Source organism: Bos mutus, chromosome 23 (genome assembly GCF_027580195.1).
Source record: "Bos mutus isolate GX-2022 chromosome 23, NWIPB_WYAK_1.1, whole genome shotgun sequence".
Lineage (NCBI taxonomy): Eukaryota > Metazoa > Chordata > Mammalia > Artiodactyla > Bovidae > Bos > Bos mutus.
Window position 1 is genome coordinate 42,589,217 of NC_091639.1, and position 10,180 is coordinate 42,599,396.

Below are 10,180 nucleotides of genomic sequence, written 5' to 3' on the forward strand. Positions count from 1 at the left end.
CCCCTACCCCACGGATCAAAGAGGATTTGCGCTTCGATGGCCTTTTCTCTGCCTTCAAAGGGTCCCCCTTGGAGGATGTAGGAACCCTGGGTCTAAGGCCCTCCCACCCCTCCTGACTTTCCTGTGGACAAGCCTCCCTGGGGCACCTGGGCCCACTGACCTCTTCCATCTTCTCATCCAGGCGCTTTCCTTCGCATCTTCCCCCAGCAACAGCTACCCCAACTGAGAGAATTTCTCTGATTGGCTGAACACAGCAGGGGGCTCCCCACCCCACCCCAGAATCTGTTTGCTTCCTCTTTACCTCCACCTTCTTCCTTTACCCCCAACACCAAGCGGGACTTATTTGGTTAAAGCACCAGAGGGCAATGGTCCTCAGGGGGAGGCTGGTCCTGGGACTGCACACCTTGATGACCCTCCTGAGCCTCCAGGAAGTTGGGGCCATCAAGGGTGAGTGCTGAGGGCGCTGGGCGAGGAGAGGAGATTACGGGCGTGGGGTTACCCTTGCGATGATACAGAGTGTGAGCGGTTCCTCTCCGCTGGTTTACGGCAACTTCCGTTGCCAAGAGACTCCCCATCCCTCTCACCTCGATCAGGTCTGTCCTGGACCTAAAATACAGGCTCAGCCTGGCCACACTAGCCATGTTCTGGTGCCTCCTGTTCCTCCTTCCTTCCTTTCGTTTTTTAGATTTTTTTTTTTTAACTGTGGACCATTTTTAGAGTCTCCATCGAATTTGTTACAACATTGCTTCTGTTTTATGTTTTGGTTTTTTGGACGTGCGGCATTGTAGGATCTTAGCTACCCTCTGGCCAGGGATCGAACGTGTAACCCCTGCACTGAAAGGTGAAGCCTTAACCACTGGACCACCAAGAAAGTCCCCTTCCCCCCTCTCTGAGACCCAAACCTCCATCTTGCTGCCCAGCATCCTGATTTTTTAAAACAACTTTTATGTATTTATCTACTTGTGGCTGCTCTGGGTCTTCACTGCTGTGCATAGGCTTTCTCTAGCTGCAGCAAGCCAGGCTGCTCTCTAGTTGCAGTGTCTCGGCTTCCCTTACTGTGGAGCACAGGCTCGAGGGGGCCAGGGCTCGGTAGCTGCAGTGCACCAGCTTAGCTGCTCCATGGCATGTGGAATTTCCCCAGACCAGGGATCAAACCCGTGTCCCCTGCATTGGCAGGTGGATTTTTATCCACTGTACAACCAAGGAACTCCATCTTTTTTTTTAATTTATATTTTAAAATTTTGTGGCCAAGATGCACAGCATGTGTGATCTTAGTTCCCTGCCCAAGGATCAAACCCGCCTCCCCTGCATTGGAAGCATGGAGTCTTAACCACTGGACTGCCAAGGAAGTCCCAGCATCCTGATTTCTGCAGAACTTCCTGGTTTGAAATGTGCCCATTCACCTCCAGCTCTAGTACCATATTTTTTACCAGGTCAATAGAGAGTTGTTTATGTCTTTATCCTGCTCTGTTCACGAGCTCCTTGTCTGCAGGGCCCACAGCTGTTTTGTCTATATTCCTGGGGCCTGTATCGTGCTGCCCACATGGTGATTTCTCATGACTGCTCTGCAATTAATTTCATAGGATTATCAAGCCATCTTATCCACCGTCACCTAAACCCTAATTTCTGGAAAGCTGAGCCTCATTCATGTCAAGAGACACATTTAATCATAATGCTCTGAGCAGAAGAGATGGGACATGAACTTTGAACTTTGAATTCCTTTTCTATTGCTCTCTGCAATACCTTGGGCTGCCTTTTTCTACCCTTCTTAATTCTTACTCCTACAGCCATCTTCTGTTTTCCTTCACACCCACTTAAACTGCATTTCTGTGCCCACGGATGCTTTTTTTTTTTGCCTTTGTTTTAAAAATTGAAGGATAATTCAGTTCAGTTCAGTTGCTCAGTTGAAGGATAATTGCTTTGCAGAATTTTGTGGTTTTCTGTCATACATCAACAAGAATCAGCCATGGGTACACACCCATGTCCCCTCCCTTCCAAAACTCCCCCCCATCTCCCTCCCCACCCCACCCTTCTAGATTGTCACAGGGCCCCTGTTTGAGTTCCCTGAGTCATACAGCAAATTCCCACTGGCCGTGTATTTCACATATGCAATTGTAAGTTTCCATGTTACTCTCTCCATGCATCTCACCCTCTCCCTCCTCCCCTCCCCCCTTGTCCATAGGTCTGCTCTCTATGTCTGTTTCTCCATTGCTGCCCTGAAAATAAAGTTACAAGTACCGTCTTTTTAGATTCCATATATATGTGTCATATACAATATTTATATTTCTCTTTCTGACTTACTTCACTCCATATAAGAGGCTCTAGGTTCGTCCACCTCTTTAGAACTGACTCAAATCTGTCCCTTTTTATGGCTGAGTAATATTCCATTGTGTATATGTACCACAACTTCTTTATCCATTCATCTGTCAATGGGCATCTAGGTCGTATCCACGTTCTAGCTATTGTAAATAGTGCTGCAATGAACAATGGGATACATGTGTCTTTTTCAGTTTCGGTTTCCTCAGGGTATATGCCTAGGAGTGGGATTGCTGGGTCATATGGTGGTTTTATTCCTAGCTTTTTAAGGAGTCTCCATACTGTCTTCCATACTGGCTGTATCAGTTTACATTCCCACCAACAGTGCACGAGCGTTCCCTTTTCTCCACACCCTCTCCAGCATTTATTGTTTGTAGACTTTTTGATGGATGGGCATTCTGACTGGTGTGAGGTGGTATCTCATTGTAGTTTTGATTTGCATTTCTCCAATAATGAGTGATGTTGAGCATCTTTTCATGTGTTTGTTAGCCATCTGTATGTCTTTGGGGAAATGTCTGTTTAGGTCTTTTTTCCCACTTTTTGATTGGGTTGTTTGTTGTTCTGGTATTGAGTTGTATGAGCTGCTTGTGTATTTTGGAAATTAATTCTTTGTCAGTTGTTTCCCTTGCTATTATTTTCTCCCATCTGAGGGTTGTCTTTTCGCCTTGTTTGTAGTTTCCTTTGCTGTGTGAAAGCTTTTATGTTTAATTAGGTCCCACTTGTTTATTTTTATTTCCATTACTCTAGGAGGTAGGTCATAGAAGATCTTGCTTTGATTTATGTCATCAAGTGTTGTGCCTATGTTTTCCTCTAAGAGTTTTATAGCTTCTGGTCTTACATTTAGGCTTTTAATCTATTTTGAGTTTCTCTTTGTGTATGGCATTAGGAAGTGTTCTAATTTCATTCTTTTGCATATAGCTGTCCAGTTTTCCCAGCACCACTTATTGAAGAGGCTATCTTTGCCCCATTGTATATTCTTGCCTCCTTTGTCAAAAATAAGGTACCCATAGGTCCGTGGGTTTATTTCTGGGCTTTCTGTCTTGTTCCATTGGTTGATATTTCTGTTTTTGTGCCAGTACCACACTGTCTTGATGACTGTAGCTTTGTAGTATAGTCTGAAGTCAGAAAGATTGATTCCACCAACTCCGTTCTTCTTTCTCAAGAGTACTTTGGCTATTTGGGGTCTTTTGTGTCTGTATACAAATTTTTATATTTCTTTTTGTTCTGGTTCTGTGAAAAATGCCATTGGTAATTTGATAGGCATTGGATTTAATCTGTAGATTGCAATTGGTAGTATAGTCATTTTCACAGTATTGATTCTTCCTACCCAGGAACATGGAGTATCTCTCCATCTGTTTATGGCATCTTTGATTTCTTTCATCAGTGTCTTATAATTTTCCATATACAGTTCTTTTGTCTCCTTAGGTAGGTTTATTCCTAGATATTTTGTTCTTTTTGTTGCAGTGGCGAATGGGATTGATTCCTTAATTTCTCTTTCTGATTTTTTCACTGTTAGTATAAAGAAATGCAAGTGATTTCTGTGTATTGACCTTGTATCCCATGACTTTACTGAATTCACTGATTAGCTCTAATAGTTTCTTTTGGGTTTTCTATGTATAGTATCATGTCATCTGCAAACAGTGAGAGTTTTACTTCTTTTCCTATCTGGATTCCTTTTATGTATTTTTCTTCTCCGATTGCTGTAGCTAGGACTTCCAAAACTATGTTGAATAATAGTGGTGAGAGTGGACACCCTCACATTGTTCCTGATCTTAGAGGGAATGCTTTTAGTTTTTCACCATTGAGAATAATGTTTGCTGTGGGCTTATCATATACGGCCTTTACTATGTTGAGGTAGGTTCCTTCCTTGCCCATTTTTTGAAGCTTTTTTTTTTTTTTTATCATAAATGGGTCCTGAATTTTGTCAAAGGCTTTTTCTGCATTTATTGAGATGATCATATGGGTTTTATCTTTCAGTTTGTTAATATGGTGCATCACGCTGATTGATTTGCGTATATTGAAGAATCCTTGCATGCCATGGGTGCTCTTAACCTCAGTTAGTTTCTCCTCGTCCCACCCCTACTCTTCTCGTCTCACGCACAGGACCCCACTGGACCGGTGATCAGAGTCAAGATTTAACTCTAGGGTCACAAGCCTGAGCTTAGGTGGTCTCTCTTCTTCCAGCGCAGTGTGCTGGGCCAAACCCTTGCCTCTGTGCTGGCCAGCCCCTCCATCCTCTCCCTTCCAACCCTCAGCAACTCCTCTGCTCTCTAGGGACCAACTCAGTGTTAGAACAGGGCTCTTCCCCCACGCAGAACCCAGGATGCGGCATAGCTCAGAGACTCAACCCATCACACCTGATGGATGAGAGCTGATACCTTTTCTTTTCTCCCCCTGACCCTGAACTCACCCAACACAGCTGACCACATGGGCTCCTATGGACCAGCCTTCTACCAGTCCTATGATGGTGCAGGTCAGTTCACGTATGATTTTGATGGAGAACAGCTGTTCTCTGTGGATCTGAAGAAGAGGGAGGCTGTGTGGCGTCTGCCTGAATTTGGCAACTTCGCCTACTTTGACCCGCAGAGCGGGCTGGTCAGTATCGCAATGATCAAAGCGCATCTGGAGGACTTGGTGAAGCGCTCCAACGGCACCAGAGCCCCCAACGGTACCAGGCCCTTCCCCTGCCCACCCCCAGGCCCCCAGCAAGCAGAGGAGGTCCAGAGAAGCCTCTGCCCCACCCCTCAGGCCTCTGTTGGCTCCCTGGCCCCACTCTCAAAATCTGAGACTTGTACTCAACCCTTTTCTTTCCCAGGAGGTTCTAGATCTCCTCAGATTCCTTCAGCAGCCTCTTCCTGTAGGAATGACCCCTCCTGCCTGGCAGATACGGCACCCCCTGGGCACCCCCTGGCCCTTCAGTCTCTTGTCCCTCTGTTCCCCGCTTCTGCCCTGGTGTCACCAGCCCAGAGCATCCACTGCTCTCAGAAGGCTGATACCAGGAAGCACCCCTCAGTCCACCCCTGACGAGGCCCCAGCTGGAGGCTGCTCCTGTGGGATTCAAGGCCTGCTTCTTCCTAGTGTCCCCCAGAGTGGCCGTGCTGCCCAAGTCTCTCGTGCAGCTGGGCGAGCCCAATGTCCTCATCTGCATCGTGGACAAAATCTTCCCCCCGGTCATCAACATCACCTGGCTGCGCAATGGCCATCCCGTCACCCAGGGCGTGACCCAGAGCAGCTTCTACGCGCAGCCTGACCACTCATTCCGGAAGTTCCACTACCTGACCTTTGTGCCCTTGGCGGACGACTTCTACGACTGCAAGGTGGAGCACTGGGGCCTGGACCAGCCGCTCTTTCAGCACTGGGGTACGGAGCCCCCTCCCCGCTACCCACCTCAGACCTGTGCATCCTTCACCCTGAACCCCTTTGCAGGACCCCCTGACCCTCCCTTTCTCTCCCAGAGCCCCAGGTGCCCACCGCGCTGCCTGACACCACAGGGACTCTGGTCTGTGCCCTCGGCCTGGTCCTTGGCTTAGGGGGCTTCCTCGGGGGCATCACCCTCATCATCACGGGCACGTGCCTGTCCAGCACCCCCAGGTGCTCCGGGGGTCTGGGGGAGGAAGGTGGGGACCTACACAGGATGGGGGTGGAGGACGAGAGATTCCGGGAGGGGAGCAGGGACAAGCAGAGGGGAGGCGAGGGGGTCAGGTTGGAGGGAGGTGGACAGAGAAAGGACCCAGAATTGTGAGCTTGAACCTTGACCATGTGGGTTTTGCTACTTTAGGTGATGGCCCTTCTGAGAGAAGCAAGTGTGAGACACCATTCAGCTTCCTGGCAAGTTTCTGACGGCCCTTGCCTGCTCAGTTCGACTCCACCAAGTTCATCATGCTGACTTTGAATGGGATCAACCCTTGTCCTATAGGTCTCCTCCTTTTTGGCCCCCATACGCATGGCAGGGACTTGTGGGGAACCAATGCGTTCCTTTTCTCAGCTCCAACACACACACATGTGCACACACAGACACACACACACACAGTTTATTGGTCTACCCAAAGCCCTGGCCAGCAGCAGTAAAATTTTAAACAATGTTTGCACAGTGTTCATCTTCCCAGGCCTTAGCCAATTCTCTAAGGGTGTAAGGGACATTAGGGGAACTCCCAGGTGGCTCAGTGGGTAAAGACTCTGCCTGCTCTGCAGGAGATACGGGTTTGGTCCCTGGATCGGGAAGATCCCCTGGAGAAGGGCATGGCAACCCACTTCAGTATTCTTGCCTGGAGAACCCCATGGACAGAGGAGCCTGGTGGGCTACAGTCTGTGGGGTCCCAAACAGTTGGATATGACTGAAGGGACTAAGCATGCATGCAAAGGACTCTAGGGTCTGGAAGAGGGGATTTCTGGTGATGGCCATTGAGCGTGACGTGCTACTGGGGACTGGCATTCATTCATGGGCCAATCTAGCTATGTCTTGCTTCATTTGACTCATCAGCGTGGGCCCCCTTGTGTGTCACTTGTGAACGGACCATTTCACATAGACGTCATGAAATTTATATCCTGAATTCAGATTTGCCCCCAAAGGGATGCAGAGTATTCTGTTCATTGCAACTCCCCCAACCGATGACAGTTTTGAAGGACACCAGGCAAGGGAACATTCATGGAAACTTCACTCTTACTCAGATTGACCGTCATGAAGAGGCCAATGGTATCCAGCTGTGACCTAGATGCCATCTCCTTTTCCTGCATTCGCTAGCATTCCATGCAGGACAAAGAGAGGCCAAGGCTTGGGTAGGATGCGCACATTCTCCGTCTGAGGTCCATCACATCAGGTAGGAGGGTAGAGAGTAGTGATCTACTACTTCTCAAGATATCTGTGAGAAGGGAGGTCTAGAAGATATCTCTCTGAATCCTCTTTAAATCTGTGGCCTAGGGCTTCCCAGGTGGTGCTAGTGATAAAGAACGTGCCTGCCTAACGCAGGAGACATAAGAAACGCAGTTTCAGTTGCTGGCTCCGGAAGATCCCCTGGAGGAGGTCATGGCGACCCACTTCAGTGTTCTTGCCTGGAGAATCCCATGGACAGAGGGGCTTGGCAGGCTACGGTCCATAGGGTCACAAAGAGTCGAACATGACTGAAGTGACACCACGCACGAAGAAGGTTTTAGTTTACTGTGAACAAAATCTAAAGTACACCCAAAGCAATAACCAGCTCTACAAAGTAGTTTATGAAGTGAAGTGAAAGTTGCTCCATTGTATCCATCTCTTTGCCACCCCAGGGACTGTACAATCCATGGAATTCTCCAGGCCAGAATACTGGAGTGGGTAGCCTTTCCCTTCTTCAGGGGGTCTTCCCAACCCAGGGATCGAACCAGGGTCTCCTGCATTGCAGGCAGATTCTTTACCAACTGAGCTATTATATCAGGTACCAAATGAGTGGTACAGACTGGTGGTTTTCAAACTGAATACACAGAAGAATCACTTGGGAGCCTTTTGATGAGTACAGGCTACTCCCAGATCTACTGAATGAGTATCTCTGGGGTGGAGAGAGTGGTGACAGGGACTCTGTAATTTTTAACACGCTCCAGATGGTGCTGATGAAGTCGTTCTGGCCCCAGGCTGGGGTCTGGGGATGGAGACTGGCTGGTGCCATCGGAGGTCGTCAGAAGAGTGGATCCCTGAGGTCTGAGTGATTTGGGAAGACTTTCTGGAAAACCTGGGCCGTTTAGGGCGTAGAAGTTGAGCAAGGGACTTCCCTGGTGGTCTCGTGGTTAAGACTCTGCCCTTCCAACACAGGGGATGTGGGTTTGATCCCTGGTTGGGGAACTAAGCTCTCACATGCCAGGTGACACAGCCCCCGCCCCCAATAAAGAAGAAGCTGAGCGTAATACAGGTATGTAGGGGCAAGAAAGGGTTTGGAATTGTGAGCGTTTTGTCCTGGAAAAGAAAGAAACCAAGAGATTATGGGCACTCCGTGGGCTTCCCGGAAGAGAGTGAGGTGGGGAGTCACAGACCAGAAGAGGACTTGGGTGGGAGTGAGGGAGGGCTGTCCTAGGCGTGATTTTTGTTTGCCAGTCAGTCACGGAAACGCTATTAGAATAATCACAGACACAAGAGAGGGTGTTTACAATAAAGATGCTGGAGTGGTACCCAGAACCCAAGGGTGGGTTTGAGTCAGGCGCACAGGGAGCAGAACTCAGAGCTGAAGCGCCAGCAGAGCCCAGCGCCCAGCCCTCTCTGGGCCGCAGACGCCCTGCTCTCTAGGTCCCTGAGCGCGTCAGCCGTGTTCTCTCTGTGTGGACTGACTGTCCTGTTCAGCCGACCTGCCGATCTTGTGGGTCTTGTGTGTGTGTGTCACCTCAGCTCTAGCCACCCACGGAGACCGTGTCTCTCAGCCACAATTTAAAGTTTTTGAAAAAACAAACGATTGCCCAAGCTTAGGGAAAGTGTCCACCCCGGCCCACGGGGATCAGATCCCACGGTACAAACGTGATGGCCGGCGCCCACCTCTGAGGTGAGGAGTCGGGTTGTCCTCAGAGAAAGAAGAGGGTCTTGGAAGACACCATGAGAGATGTCTGGCTCCATCGCGCCCTCATCTCTGTTGATCTTTTACTTAAAAGTTAACTTGATGCATCCTTGGAAAAGTGTTTCCCTGATCTCTGTCCTAATGTTTAATAAAGTTGTTAAAATTGTCCTCTTTTGAACAGACAGGGGGCAGGTGGTTGGGGGAGGATGGAATGGGAGACTCGGGTCAGCAGATGTAAGCTTTTATATATGGCACAAGGAGCAATACTCAATTTTTGTTGTTGCTCAGTCGCTTAGTCGTGTCCGACTCTTTGCGACCCCATGGACTGCAGCACACCAGGCTTTCCCATCCATCACCATCTCCCAGAGTTTGCTCAAACTCTTGTCCATTGAGTCGGTGATGCCATCCAACCAGCTCATCCTCTGTCGTCCCCTTTTCCTCCTGCTCTCAATCTTCCCCAGCACCAGGGTCTTTTCAAATGAGTCAGCTCTTCGCATCATGTGGCCAAAGTATTGGAGCTTCAGCTTCAGCATCAGTCCTTCCAATGAATGTTCAGGGTTGATTGCCTTTAGGATGGACTGGTTTGATCTCCTTGCTGTTCTAGGGATTCTCAAGAGTCCCTATCCTGTGACAAACTATAGTGGAAAAGAATATGTAAAAGTGTGTGTGTGTGTGTAGCTGAAGCACTTAGCTGTGCAGCAGTAGTTAAAGATACATAGTAAATCAACTGTACTTAAATTTTTTGTGCCTCATTTTTTGACCAGAAGTGTGCTTTTCTTCACTATGCCTATATTACCCAGAAGTCACCAGAAGCAATTTGGAAGGAATATGGAGCAATTCCAAATCTTTTAGGTTTATGTATTTGGCCTCACGCTCACATTATTTTCTTCTAGTCTCAAAGTCTTTCTCTTCGGGTCCCTTAAAAAAAAATATTGTTATGCATTTTTGATCTGACTTCTTTCAGTCTCTTTTAGAGTAGATAGTCAACTTCTTTTCTGTATTTTCAAATTCTACCCCCTTTCCAGGGTTCCCCTCCATACATAATAAAAATACCATCGCTTTCATATATTGAGAACAGGAAGCCTCCTCTCTGCCCTGTAACCCCCAGCCCACCCTGCAAGCTCCTCCCAGCCACTCTCTCTGAAGGAGACTTCTACATCAGCTGCCTCCACATCTCCTTTTCTGATGGATTTTCTTTCTTAAAATTTTAATTTTTAACAAAGTAAGTTTATCCACATAGTTTAGAGAGTCCAATAGTTCTGCCAGATTTGCTTAAAAAAGTTTTAGTCACTGCCTCCCTTCTGATCCTGTCCTTCCCCCCAGAGTTGATTAGTGAAAGTGAGAGTCACTCAGTC

At 48.1% G+C, this 10,180-nt stretch overlaps 1 protein-coding gene across 2 annotated transcripts; it reads left to right on the plus strand.

Annotated features, from left to right (window-relative positions):
* Positions 1–315: 315 nt before the first annotated feature.
* On the plus strand, positions 316–8,991 carry LOC102285144 (HLA class II histocompatibility antigen, DO alpha chain). Of its 2 annotated transcripts, XM_005891384.3 has the most exons (5): positions 316–447; positions 4,736–4,984; positions 5,395–5,676; positions 5,772–5,907; positions 6,095–8,991. In XM_005891384.3, exons 1-5 carry the CDS (start codon positions 366–368, stop codon positions 6,096–6,098), a joined length of 753 nt encoding a protein of 250 aa, XP_005891446.1. In that variant the 5' UTR covers positions 316–365; the 3' UTR covers positions 6,099–8,991. The 2 variants fall into 2 exon arrangements, with proteins under 2 accessions (XP_005891446.1, XP_014332375.1); XM_014476889.2 differs by lacking the exon at positions 5,772–5,907.
* Positions 8,992–10,180: the final 1,189 nt, after the last annotated feature.